The sequence below is a fragment of the Temnothorax longispinosus genome, chromosome 3 (assembly GCF_030848805.1).
Source record: "Temnothorax longispinosus isolate EJ_2023e chromosome 3, Tlon_JGU_v1, whole genome shotgun sequence".
Taxonomy (NCBI): domain Eukaryota; kingdom Metazoa; phylum Arthropoda; class Insecta; order Hymenoptera; family Formicidae; genus Temnothorax; species Temnothorax longispinosus.
Genome location: NC_092360.1, coordinates 7,843,653 through 7,857,694, shown reverse-complemented (window position 1 = coordinate 7,857,694; position 14,042 = coordinate 7,843,653). Strand labels below are relative to the sequence as shown.

Genomic DNA, 14,042 nt, shown 5'->3' with positions numbered 1-14,042 from the left:
ATGTATGAGTAATTCTAAACAAAAATATAAATTACGATTTAAAAAGAGATAAATATTATGCAGGGATATATAAAATAGCGAGTGTTTTGCCATATGTACTTTTTGTTTTAAGTATTTCATTCAAACATGTTATCTCGAAAATTTACCCTCTCGGGAAATACAGAGGAGCTATAGAAAGGTCTTGCGAGTTTATCTCGGAAATCCTGTCAATATTTTTATTCATCGTACGCCAATAGAGTACACGATGCATCGTCGCTCTCTTGTTACCCGATTTGAATTGCTATGTATCGCGCGAGAAACGGATCCCTCGTAAGGGTTTCTTCAGTCGCGATGTCACGAAAACATCAATATCGAATTTCACGTCTGTTTCAAACCGAACTCGAAATGTTCTCTCGAGAGTCTCGCGAATGCTTGGAGATCTTGGATATACGATCGGCGTTTTCCTCCTCACATACGCAGGTGTCTTAAGATTCTTTCGCGTCGTACGTATGACATTTATCCTGTTTTTTGTAATATTCCACGTGGAACGGTTCCGAAGTTAGGTTAGGGGTTAGCGTGTCTTATTGATATAATTTGAAAAAGAAAATCAAGAACCGAGATGTTCTTTACTGTATATCGCAATATTTCCAATTTTATTTTATTTTATTTTATTTTCTGTACGATAATGTTTAGACAAGGATTCTTCTTTTCTCGTTTTATTGACTATAGTAATGTAAATAAATAATGTTATTTTATTTAAAGAAAGAAGTGCGCTCGCACGTATCTTCCACAAAAGTTTTGCAAAAATTTGTCACATTTAGTGTTAAGAGATATGTAAAGATCGTGCTAGAGCGACGTATAAAATGTACAAATATGAAGATATAAATATATTAAAATGTAAATGTATAATATTCAGTAGATTAAAGGGGATGAATGTCTTTTTGCTTTGAAAACATCGGGGCTGTGTCAAACTTGTGCGAAAGAGCGCGATAAGTCTTTGATTTGTTATCTCGAGTTTAGCGATGAGCTCGGCGTTCTCAGGCAAAATTCCAAAGGTATCTTTTTTCCTTTTTTTTTATAACGGCACGTTTCAGTCAAGAACTGCCGAGGGAGAAAATCGAGAAAAAGTTCCGCTTCTCTAATGCAAAGTACATTCTTAATCGTGTTCCTGCCGGAAACATTTTTCCGCGAATCGTTTTAGCTCCGGTGATCTTACGCTTATACGTACTAATTGCACACATACACACACACACATACACCTACAGACAACTTTACTCATGCATGCGTTTGTACAAGAAATTGCAAACTTCGTTGTCAGTATCCATATTCTGTAATTTTTTAATGACACTGTCGTTACAGAATAAGGATACTGACAGCATACTTAATTTGCAATTTCTTGTACAAACGCATACGTAAAGTTGTCTGTCGTTAGCATTAGGTATATATTTTGTCGTCGCAGTTTTTTTTATCATATATTATACTTGCGTAACGACAATATAACTCTTAATGACATTGTCGTTAAGAATCACGAAACCCAGGTCCTGTTTGGATTACTTGACAAATTTATAGCTGTGTTTTTGCTCCCAAAAATGATTTAACCATAAATAATTATTTGCGATCTTTCAATTTTCACGACTAAATTCTTATTATATTGACAGAAATGTGTCATCGTTGTTATTCTACGGAATCTGAATTATTTGAATGTGTAAACCTTCGAATTATTAGTCAATGTTCCATGACGTGAACACGAAATCAGATAATCTATTCTTCACTTGTCGAATTAACGTTATTCGCGCACATTTTCCATACCGCCTGCTTCTAATGACGTTTTCTCTGTCGTTGTCGATTTTGATGCTGAAAGTCAAATTTTGTTCAAGCGTTCGCTATGAAATCCATCGCGGCGAGTCAGACACGTGGCGAAGACGCGCGCGGTGAAAATAACTTTCATTATGCTAACGAATGCTAATGTCAACCGTAACGACAGACGGGCGAGAACGGAAGAATATTCGCGCAAAGTTCGAACTGTCGAACTTGGCGGAGTCCGCGCTCCACGGAGGATCGCTCGTCAGTTTGCGGTTCACCGAGAACGTAACGCGGCAAATTCTATCCGCGTGAAGAAGTTGCGACGATAGGGGAGAGAGAGAGAGAGAAAGAGTTTCTCTCCGCGATCCACCGCACGTAAATGCGATATTTTAACGATGCAACGAATGTCCTTTAAAATTTCTCTGCGACTGACTTTTCGCAATCTCCGCGTCTGCGTCAAATCAAGCGGAGCATTCTATTCGCCTTTCTCCTCCTCGGGATCTCTCGGTAACGTACACTCGACTTTTCTCGAATACTCCACAATGATGTCTTTGAGCCGTTTCGTCAAGATCACTTGATCCTCGACTCGACGCATCAGCCGATCCTTCTCCATCTCTAAATCGTTGAACTGCTGTGCTCTCAGCTGCTCGACGACGCGCGATCTCTCCGCAGCCCTTCGCGTCTCGTATACGAGTACGCTGCATAAAAGTCCAAAGATTAATGCCTGAAGCGATGAAAAGATCCGAGTTTTATTTTGTGAAGTTTAACCGAAATAAAATTAATACTCTAGTAATGCGCGTTGTCTCATAATTGTTATCGTTACCTCGAGTAGTAATTTCGTGCCTAATTCCATTGTGTGATCGTCGTCAATAGGTCTTTTTTTCGCTACGACTGGAATCTCTCGCCACTTTATCATGTTCTCGAACCAATAATAGAAATGTCCCAGTTGAATCAGAACATATTTTCTTAAGAGTGGTCGTTTCTTCACACGCTTCACTATCGCCTTTGACAATGGCTGCGTAATTTGTCTTAGGACCTGTCCAATAAGATTCGCACCGGGAAATCCTTGCACCACCATACCTACGAGCGTCTATCTCATCAAAGGAAATAATTTAATGAAACTTTCCTGCGAACACGTCATTCGCGAATAATGAATTTTTAATTTGTCGAATAATTATTATTAGTCTTGAGAGAAAGCGCTGATTTATTCTTATTTACATTTTGACGTAAAGAAAATTGTAATTGGGGTTAAGTTATTTGTTTTCACAAATGAAAGTTTGAGAGTGTGATTGGCAGCTTTTCCTTATTTCTTTCATGTTTCTGTTATTAAGATTTATTAAAGTTAACGCGATATTACATTATGACTCTTCTTTGAACTAAATTAGTTTTAAAAAGCAATAAATTGCAGCAATGAAATTATACATGACCTACATTTTAATTTGCATATTTACGATTTACGAACAAATTTATCGATTTTTTATTCAGAAATTTCTCTCTCTCCCTCTCTCTTCCCTTATAAATTTTTCATGAGAAAAACAAGATGATTAGGTATTTCCCTTAATTACATTTGAATATGTAGTCTTTATGAAAAATATATAATGGACGAATATTTTCGGAACGGTCCTCGTTTTGCACCCCTACAATTCATGCGAAGATCAGAAAATATGTGTATTCCTCTCATATCGACCAAATGGCTAAACGGATTATATTCATTTGTACGCCAAAAATTACGGAGCTGACCCGGTTATGCGGCGTACAATGAGTACAGGTCGCAATCACTTCTGATTTGAAAGTGGTAGCCGCGGCGTATAGCTCTTTTGAAAGCTACCTCATCAACGTGAAGAGAATCATTTTAGCAGCAAAATATACATTTTAGATGATGGCAAAATAGGAATATTAATTTTATTATATGTTTATTATGGGCCAATTCCTTTGAATGACACAAGTCGACACAAACATCGTTCTATCCTTCTTGGCATTCAATGAATAACAAAGACAGAACGACACTTGTGTCGACTTGTGTCACTAAAAAGAATTGGCCTTATATAAATTATCTAAAATGATATAAAATATAAAACATATTGAGAGAAATTTTTTTGGATAAAACAAAATTTTCGGAAAATTTTTAATATTGCCGGAATATTGAATAAATTAGTTATTAATGTATTAGTTATATATTTTAAATTATTAGCTAAATATTTTTAACAATTATATGTCTATCAACTCTAATATACATTTTTAATTGCTGTATAAAGTTAAAAGCGTCATTTGTTAATCCGATTGTTTTGTTGAAGTCTTCGATTTATTTAAATTTTAGAGAGAGAAATTTTTAAGAACAAATGTCTTAATATTTTTATTTGTATCTCTTGTCGATTTGTCAAATTGGTGATTATTAGAGAAACATATTTTAAAGAAAAATTTTATATTGAAAGTATTGAAACATATACAGGCGTATGTGTTGGTTTGAATTCAAATCTGTTAAATATAATACGATAATCATGTCCTGTCATTTATCTCCTCTTAAAAGCGCGCTTTAAATGCGCTTTGCGACGCTGCAGGTTGACCTATATACACGAAATAAACACGGTATGACGCGGGACGACTCACTCACTATGTTTAGGTCGAGAATTTGTTTGACTGTCGGAGCGACGTTTTTCCCCCTTGTTCGATATAACATTTTTATCCGTTTCCCCTGTGTCATCTGCTTGGATTTACCGGCGAAATCGAATCCACTGAAATGACGCAGTCGAGGCATAAGCCGTCATCCGTCGCCGAGATCCACTAGATTGTCGCGAAGGTACGAACCACACACGATCTCTCGCGAGAAAATCCAGATTTTTGCCCTCATCCCTTACATACCAATCCCCTTTATATGTGATACACTTTCATGATCTTATAAATAATGTTCGATAGAATTTCTGGGAATAACCGTCGCTCGTCAATTTCACTAAGATTTAATTGGGACTCCGATATCTTAATTATACATTTTTTGCTGCGTAGTAAAATTAAATATATGACAGCGAAACAAAAATAAAGAGTGTTGAGACAAAAAAGTAAAAAATAAAAAAATGTTGCTACAAAAAAAGTGTATTCTATCCTTTGAATAGTCACGTTAACGCAACTATGTCTTTTTTATTTGACACGTTATGTGAGATAGACACGTAATGTGTGTATATGTAAATTAATACGTCACCGTGATGAGAATTTCTTTATTCTTTTAGATCTTTTAACATACTTTATCACTCGGTGTGCGCGTGACAATGATATTTATCTTTAAATCAAGAAATGTATAATTCTTTAAATAATAATGTTGGTTAGGGGTTAGTTGGTTTTCATATTTTTTAAAATTTTGTCTTTAAATGTTTTTTTTTAGAATTCAAATTTGATCGTATATCGGATATTTTTGTACATATGTAGCATATTTTTTGAAAAATCTAAAAGAAAATAGAGATGCAAGCAGGTTTCATTAAACTCAGACGTTTACTGATCAAATAACAAAAGAGATTATATTAAATATTAAACACTTCATCAAATGATAATTGGATGTAAAAAAGTAAAATTGTCTCTTGATTCGATCTGGTTAGGAGAGGTATCTTGGTTTCATATCTGAGGGAATGAAATGTCTGTTCTATCTTCAACACGATACGTATCGGTTTTTCGGGATAAGTCTCGATTTTGGCGCCTCGTTTCTTTTCTAACAAACGATCTTGAATTCTCTCTTTCTCTTTTTCGCTTGCTCTCTCTTTCTTTCTTTCTCTCTCTTTCTCATCAACCGACTCGTTGCACGATTTCATAGTCCTCTCGGCCACCCCTTGGGGCGTCCTTTCACTTTTACCCCACGATCGATCCGACCTACGCCCCTATGTACGGCTATTTGCGGGGCCCGCGTGCGGGACAGAAAAGAAGAATCTCTATATGCACGTGTGCACCGCTCCGTAACATTTCAAAGTTCATAGTTCATTATGGAAATGAAATGCTGACGAATAAGACTAACTTTCGAGTAATGATGAATAATAAAATAGATATTTCAAATAGCAAAATGCTATTTCTGTGGAGAAAAAAGAGAGAAAGAGAGAGAGAGAGAGTTTTTCAATTTTAATAACGCGCTATTCAAAGTTCTTTAAGTTTCAAGTGTTGTATTTATTGAATTGATGATATTTCCACGAGAGAACTAGCAGTAGTACATGTATTTCGAAATATAATAGCTAATTCATAATCGCTGTATATATCAATTTTATGGTTTTTAAAAGAGAACAGTATTTTTATTAAAGAGATAGACAACGTTTGAAGCTTGTTTCACATGATATCTGATGCAATTATTGCATTTGCATATTTGCATTCTATTCGGTTAATCCCAGTTTCATATATGGTAATGTCATTTTGCCAGCAGTTTTCACGGCGAAAATAAAAAATAATGCTTTTGTGATCGTTTAAAAGGAAATATTTGCAAAATGACGATTACGCGATATATATACGTAATGGACTTTTTGGATATAGAATTGTGTAAATAAGTGAAATTAAGAGCTATCGAATACGTGCACTTATTTCGCGATCGCTTTAATTAATGCACACCGGATCGTTGTCATCATCGCCACGTGATTTCAGCATCATCGCGGGCGTTTGAAATCTCCGTATTCAAGAGCATCAAATAACAGCCGCCATTAAAGTGTCGATACGCAATTTCCTGCGAAAACACGTCGCCGATGCCGGCGCCGCGTGTTGGGAAAATCGGCGGGGAAATATCGGAAAATATCGACGAGGTCGGCAGGCGAGGTGTAGGCGAGGAGGCAGGACAGCGGAATGGAAGGACGCTCGTTCCAGGAGCACTTCTCTCGTCCGTCGTGACCGTATGGAAGGCAAAGAAAAAAAAAGATGCCTATTTATAAACCATTAGCGGAGAATGAAGTTTAATCAGGCTCACGACACCCCTCGCTCTGCCTCTATTTATTGCTCCTCGGTTGATCAATACATTAAATGTTAGGATATCGCTATCGCTGCCTCGGGTCGTTTGAGCCAGAGAGGATTTCGGTTGATCGTCGATTAAAACTTTTACGTACGCGATTCGTGCTGGATAATCTTTTTTTTTTCGGATACGCGTCATCACTCATCATCCTTTTTCTGTTTCTTTTTCCTCGAGGAATTTTCCCATCATGCGCTAATCCGAGATTAAAGATTCCACACACTAGTTCTCACATTATTTGTTTGCTATAGTTGTGTGTTTTTAAGTCACGGAGATGGTTGATATTTATTTTTAAACGTGGATATTTTGGGGTGACTATCTTGGTCCCAGCCTATAAACTCTCTGTAGTTATTTAAAAGAAGGGAGAGGAATGCCAGAGGTCCATGATTTAACGCTAAATATACCTGACACTTTTCCCATAGTAGAGAGAGATAGAAAGAGAGAGAAAGAGAGAGAGAGAGCATTCTATGGATCAGATAAATAAAACTCCAAATAACTGCTTAAATAAGTTCTTGGTTAATTAAGGTAATAATTCAAAACTGTAATCAGAAGATAAGAAATTACCTTACTAACAACATAAATAGTCGGACGATGTAATTAAAGGCAGTCGAGGCGTTTCTTCTCTTTTATATTATTTCATAATTACAAAGGAGTGTAGATTTTTGTTCTTTGCCGCTTTACTTCTTTTACAATATGAATGAATCGAGTTATATAAATATAAATTACGTTATATTATTACGTTATACTACATTTGTCTTTGATTCCAGCTCTGTACCGTCGTTTAATTTATATTTAGACACTAGTGTGGTGGAGAATAGTGCTCTCTGTTAGTTTCAATTAACATCAGTCCCGCGCATTATGTGTGTCACATATAAACGGGAACCCCCTAAATAGGGATAGTTTTAGCATGATGCGTTATCCGCGTTATTTGCGCATAATGAATTAAACGAGGAAACCAGCGTGCGTGCTATTCAGTTAGAACTTGTATAGTGAGTAGATATTGGTGTTTTTATTTTATTTCAGATTATTTGAGATCTGATCAAAATATGGATGAAAATTTTCAGCAATATATTGAATTACAATGCAATAATTTGCTGTAAATAATTGCAATAGAATGAGCGAACCTTTTTCGGAACAATTGATAAATAATTTAATCTTATCCTTCAGTTGATTTAAAAAAAAAAATGTACTTGAACATGACGTTAATTCAAAGTTTAACGAAATAATTAATGTCTGTATTCTTTGACATGAAATATACATTCTGTTATACATTTTCGCGCGATACGGCGAAAATTAATATGTCAGTTCTCTCTTTGACATTCGACGTGACTCACGAAGAGGGCGAGATGATCACACGAGTCTGTTCTTATATGCTTCATAAATGTAAGCAAGAGAACGTCCTACATCACACCTACATCATGTCTATTCGTTTGTTAAACGAACGACTGGTAATTATCGTTAGAATTAACGTCAACGATGCAGTGTGTTTTCAGCGCGCACTTTCTATTGGACTCAATTTACGTGGTATATGCTAAATTTAATATATAATAATTTATGAAAATCGCAAATTGTGTTAAGCTAAATGTCTTTCCGATAAAACCGCGGTATCCGAGAAAAAGTCAGAGTAAATGTAGAGTTTATTAGAGTTCGCATATAAAAGGGACAGAGATAAACTTCGCCGGAAGGAAAATATAGTTTAATAGTACGAAAAGAAGCTTTCTGAAGTTGCAGCAAACGAAAACATATTGTATTGTGCAACCGCTCGCCTTAAGGCTAACACGGTTGACGTTTCCGAAAGGCTCTCCGCAAAACTCAAAGAAAATAGAATAGCGCTCGATAGAAGCGCGAGGGAGACGGGAAGTAGTTTTCGCTATATAGAGACAACGTATCGACGTAAGAGTCCTCAAGCGATTGATAAATCTCGAGGTTTCGCGTCGTAGAAAGGGATTATTTCCACTTAGCCGGTCCCTGCATAAATGAGCTCATGCGAAACCGTCCGTGACCGCAAGAACGGAAGCGCGGTGTATCGCGCAAACCACCGCTTCCACGAAACTCGGACGCTGCAAAAACCTGATCTCACGGCTGACGTGGCTCGAATCGCATCCTACCCAGCAACAACGGCGCAGCGTATGATTACAGTCCGCCCCACGCGAAAGTCTAGAAATTCCTTCTAAAAACTTTCTTAAGAGCATTATCTAACACGTCAGATCTAAATTTCATTTTTGCAACAGGGATGAAAATTGAGTAAATAATGTGACATAGCTCAACATGGATCGCTGATTTTTTTTAAGAAAATACAAAGATTCCGAGAATTCACGTTTATTTTGTGCGTATATTTTGCGAGAAGTATTTTTATTTATTGTAAATATATTTTTACAGTATGACTAGAAAAACTTGAATATATAGGTGAAAATTTTTAAATATTTGTTTATATTTGGATTTTTTTGCTTTGAGGTCCATTCTATATTGTACGATATTTTGCATCATAATCTAGAAATATTTTTAAAGAAATTAAACAAAAATTTTTTAAATGTAATTTTATTAAAAAAAAAAAATGCCGCTTTTTTCCATGATCTCATATCCATCATATCCAATTACAAAGCTCGTTCCCAGGATCAATGATCTGAATTTTCGAGCTGTCTAAGAACTATCTTAGCATAGCGAATAGCCACTATCCTGGCTGTCCATTTAGCGGGCAAAGTCATCGGGAGAAGAGAATATATTTTCAGTAGCGGCGCGTCGATCCGCAGCAGAAACGGCAGCGGCGGTTGGATCGCGAGGGCGAGGGCGCGGGCACGGGCGGGGGTGGTTGTATATTTAGCCATAAACTTTTATACACCGGGATGGTACACCGACCGCCCCTCATGGCCGCCACCGTCGTCGCCGCCGCAGCTCATGCGGGGCTCCGCGGCGGTGGTGGCGCTGGTGGGGGCGACCGAGGTTCTATTTATAGAAACGGCGACCTATATATAGCCCGTCGCGGGCTATGCATAGCTTCAACTCACCCGGCCCAGTCACCCCCCCGGCCCCCCGCTGACCGCCGACCCCCGACGTCGCGAGCGCACCGCTCCGCACTGCGAACGTTCGCGGGTGGGATCCTGGGTGCGCGGGGGCTGCCGCGGGGTTGCGGGGGCCGCCGTACGGCACGGAGGTGTTGTACGCGGTGCAGGCAGGTTCAATGAAACCAGGCCACACCATCCCCTCCGCGCAGGGCGCGCGCGAGACTTCTCGTACGTAGAAATGCATCCCCCATTCAGCTCCCCGTTCTCAAGGCACGTCCGCGCGCGCGAGGGCGACGGATGCGACGGCGTTTCCGTTGCGGCACGCGGCGATATCGCTTCCAACAGCGCGTCCACCAAATGTCGCATCCTGGTAACAATCAGAATCAGGATTGCCCTGGTTTTTTTTCCAAGAAAAACGGAGATTCGTTCGATTTCCCGCTGCAGGAGACGACACTTCCTATTCTGAAAACACAAATGCTCTAACTCTGAATAAAAGATAAAAATGAGCAGAACGTTAATAATAGTTTCTTAATAATAAAATATAATTATATATGTTGAAAGAGACAGAAAAGAAAGAACCAAGTTTAGAATCCACATTGTTTGTCGTTTACAATTATTTACTCTTCTCTCCTTTGTACATCAGTTTGCATGATTGATGATTTTGTAGTGTAGTGATTACTAATTTTAACAGTGGAAAATAATGTATATTTTTATTATCGCAATTTAGTCCTACCTTTATTCTTTTACATTTCTTTAATTATATATTTTTATCCTTTTTATTTTAAATAGCAATGTTTTTTTTATACATGCACATGAGTAAATATTATTGAGAATAAGGTATAAAGAGACTCTTCTCTCTCTATTTTCCGCTTTATACTTGAACTCTTAAAAAAGACGTCTTATATTAAGTACCTCCCCCTCTCTCCTCCATTTGCAAGAAGCTTCTCTGCTACTTATATCCAAGCGTCCTTTGCAGAGTTAAAACAAACGTGTGAGAACGCCGATAACGCCTCCGAGTACGCACTATGGCACGTGCTACAATTTATCAGAGTGTTCTCAAGTGTTCTTAGCAAGTGTGTGAAGCCACGCATCCGCGACTTTCACTAGTGTAAACGAGCGTCTCTTTGTTCTGCGAATTGCTCGCGTGTTTATTATGCTCAAATTTCGCTCCAACGACAAGGTCAGTTATCTTAGACTCACCTGTCGCGATTAATTCGCTCTGCTTCCGATTAAGGGGGCAGTTAGAAAGAGATGAAGAGTGAGTTTAACCGAAGTTTACAGTTAACCGACATTGGTGGAAATTGGCCCTAAGACGATGATTATTCCGCTCATTGGCTCGCTTAACGTGAGCGGGGATATAATCTTGTACTCATATTTGTATATAAGCGGTGTATCTAGATCTGCCACAGAATACAGAACACTGTGTAGCACAGAAGAGAACGGAACAGAGTACAGAATAATTATCGGAATATCTTGGCAATCTCTCGGATTCACCTTTAGTTAACTAAGAGCCACCCTACGGCCATTCTTCAACTATTTCTCTACACAAACATTTTGCGCATCGGGTCTGACGTTAAGAGATTTGTTAATATATTTTTATTACCCGACGCATCTTCATGCGCCCTCTCGTAAATTAGAGTTGCGATTTATGAGCGGGGATTATAACAGATGCGTGTGTAAGGCAGGAGCGAAAACGCGAATGTGTCCGTAAAGCGCTCGTAACGGCGCCGTTAAGTCGACGAGGTGGACTTAATATCCGGTCGGAAGATGACCATCAGACGCCGCCTTAATGCGACGATAAACGCCGCGAAATAATATAGGTTTGAGCGAATAATTATCTTGCGACACTTCCGCACGAGAGTCGCGCATTAAAACCGCGAATAATCGTAACGACGCGCGAGCGGACGTTAATGAACTCCGAGCATCACGATAGCTCTTAATCAATTCGCCGAGATGGTTCAGTGTGCAACTTCTTATCGTGCTGGTGGAAGATTTTTATATTCGAGAAAAAGTGCATCCGCGCGTGTATAAAAGTATATCCGCGGAACCTTTTTGCGCGACGGGTTATCTGTTATCTGATAGATCCGCGTAAGAAACGTAATTGCGGTAAGCATGTCATCGTTAATTACGTCGTGCTGCACAGCGTCTGCGGTTCTCGTCGCGACGTGCTGCGCGTATCTTAGCGAGAGATTAGTTGGGATACGATATCGTTCATTAATTTTGATGGCTAATAAGGTTACGCTAATCTATTGTGTTTGCTGTACGACACTTGCATCCGAATGAGATGAGACATTTAGAGCTATCTGTAGAAACTGACTAATCCTTTTTCCCCGTATCTCTTATGTCTTATATATTATAGCCATTATAGGATAACATAACACATAGGCTGCCATGGTGAACATCCGTAATTGGCTGTCGAAATTTTTCAAAACGTTTGTAAAAAATAAGTATTATTTATTACAAAATTTTAAATGACATAAAGCTAGATAACAACGTAAAGTAAAAAGTAAACAATTCATACTACTCATGAAGATAAAGTCTTATGTAATTATATTATACGATATTTTATATATTTAGGATAATAAAAATTTATACTGTAGTATACACGATAAATAAACAAAAATTGCTGAGTAGACAACATGTTAATATTGTCTAATGCTGTTGTCAAACGTTATTTTCACTGTTGAATATTGTTGAAAAGTGACTTTATATGAGAAACTAACGAACGGTGGCCATACAAGCATTAATGACGGACATTATTAGTTTAGTTAAGCATATTAAGTTATCTGATGATCTCATATTTTTATGCATCTAAATGTTGGCTCGCGGAATCTCCGTGACTCCTGTGTAGCCCTATTCTTTAACTCTTAACGACAGTTTCGTTATCGTTATATTTGCGTTGCGCAGATATCATATATGGTAAAAAAGCTGCGCAACGCAAATATAACGATAACGAAACTGTCGTTAAGAGTTACAGAATCAGCCCCGTGAACGCTACGAGACTGCTATGTTATTCATAACGCTCTTGTTAAATGACATTTATATCTTCCAGCCTTTTAGTATTAATATTAACATTTCAGTTTTAATGCTGTCTGAATTTATCCGAAGGCATGTCGAAAAAGCAAGCAAGTACAATTCGCATTAGTGGGCGATCGCCCGAATTAATCTCTTCTGTAACGCAATGAATTTTAGGAAGCGCGATTACCTTTGGCGCCGCCGCGCGCCGGAGCGAATCGCTTTCAGATCGGCCGATTGAAATCGCCGGTGCCGCTGTTACGCGCAGCGCAATTGCTTTCGGTTAACACACGCGATTCCGTTCAAACGCAGTTAATCGGGATCACGTGTACATGGATGACCCACGTCAAATTGAGCACTATTGAGTTTTTTGTTCTCTCCAAATTGGTTCTTTTTACACGCATGTACAATACCAGAAACGGTAACTTTCACGTAAAGTTTCAATGCCTCGATACTTTTCGAGACAAACGGTAGCCGTACAAACTTTCTACTGATGGGCGGCGTTATTATATAATATATATAATTTGACTTTATATTTTTAGATAATATATCTAAATATTTGAGTCTTGCGTCAGTGTCCGTAATTTTCGAAATTATCACATTTAATACGTTTCGACTTTAATCGGTTTGAAGATCTCATCGAACAGTCGGCTTAAAGCACAATTATTATACCTCACATAGCCCATTTGACATAGTCCGGCGTAATTAGCCGATAATTATGGTATGCATATCATAGATGTAACAAACATAAGCTGATTGGTTAGCGAAGCCGATGTGATCTTAAAGCCCTCTCTTACTGCCTCACGTGGGAGCGGTTGTAATCGTTAAAGGTCTCGATTCCCTGAGGAAATCTGCAGCGTTTTGCGGCAAATACCACGGCAAATTATTATTGTCCGTCGACGTGATCAGTTGCGCATCGAGCGATTGCGATCGCGCTATAATGGCGACGTTCTATTCGGAGTAATCTCTGAAATGCAGCAAATAGGAGGAAACGGAGCTAATTGCACGATATCTGTGCGTTGTTCATAAACCAGTGATGAGTTTAGAAAATACGAAAATATTATTCTGATATCCTGATAACATCGTTCCGCGACATATAATTATGCCGCGTGCTTCTTTCACCGACCTAAAACCTCTCAGCGTGAATTCCCGCTATGCGTGTTCGACGTAACGATAAGGCCGAGATATAATGCTTCATTTCCCATGCGTGCGTGCGTATCGTGCCAGGCGTGTGCCGGTCATATGCACGTAAATGTCATTGCATAAATACATAACTAGCGCGG

At 38.4% G+C, this 14,042-nt stretch overlaps 2 protein-coding genes across 4 annotated transcripts in view; one reads left to right on the top strand and one right to left on the bottom strand.

Moving 5' to 3' along the window:
* Task6 (TWIK-related acid-sensitive K[+] channel 6) overlaps window positions 1–14,042 on the top strand; it is an 83,650-nt gene that overhangs the window by 34,174 nt on the left and 35,434 nt on the right. The window contains exon 1 of one of the 3 annotated variants that reach the window (XM_071772771.1): window positions 11,474–11,850. The exons of the other annotated variants lie outside the window; for them this stretch is intronic. The gene's annotated coding sequence lies outside the window, so the exon portion shown is untranslated. Of the gene's footprint in view, window positions 1–11,473; window positions 11,851–14,042 lie in introns of those variants that run through there. 3 annotated transcript variants of the gene reach the window in all.
* LOC139809541 (optic atrophy 3 protein homolog) lies at window positions 2,258–2,860 on the bottom strand. The gene is made up of 2 exons (XM_071772480.1): window positions 2,606–2,860; window positions 2,258–2,506 (listed from the first exon to the last, which is right to left on the bottom strand). Exons 1-2 carry the CDS (start codon window positions 2,858–2,860, stop codon window positions 2,258–2,260), a joined length of 504 nt encoding a protein of 167 aa, XP_071628581.1.

Excerpts from the sequence above, each read along its gene's own strand:
- LOC139809541 (XM_071772480.1), bottom strand. The coding sequence starts at position 2,860 with ATGGTGGTGCAAGGATTTCCCGGTGCGAATCTTATTGGACAGGTCCTA. Across the intron at positions 2,507-2,605 it reads GCACGAAATTACTACTCGAG|GCATTAATCTTTGGACTTTT; the intron begins GTAACGATAACA and ends TCATCGCTTCAG.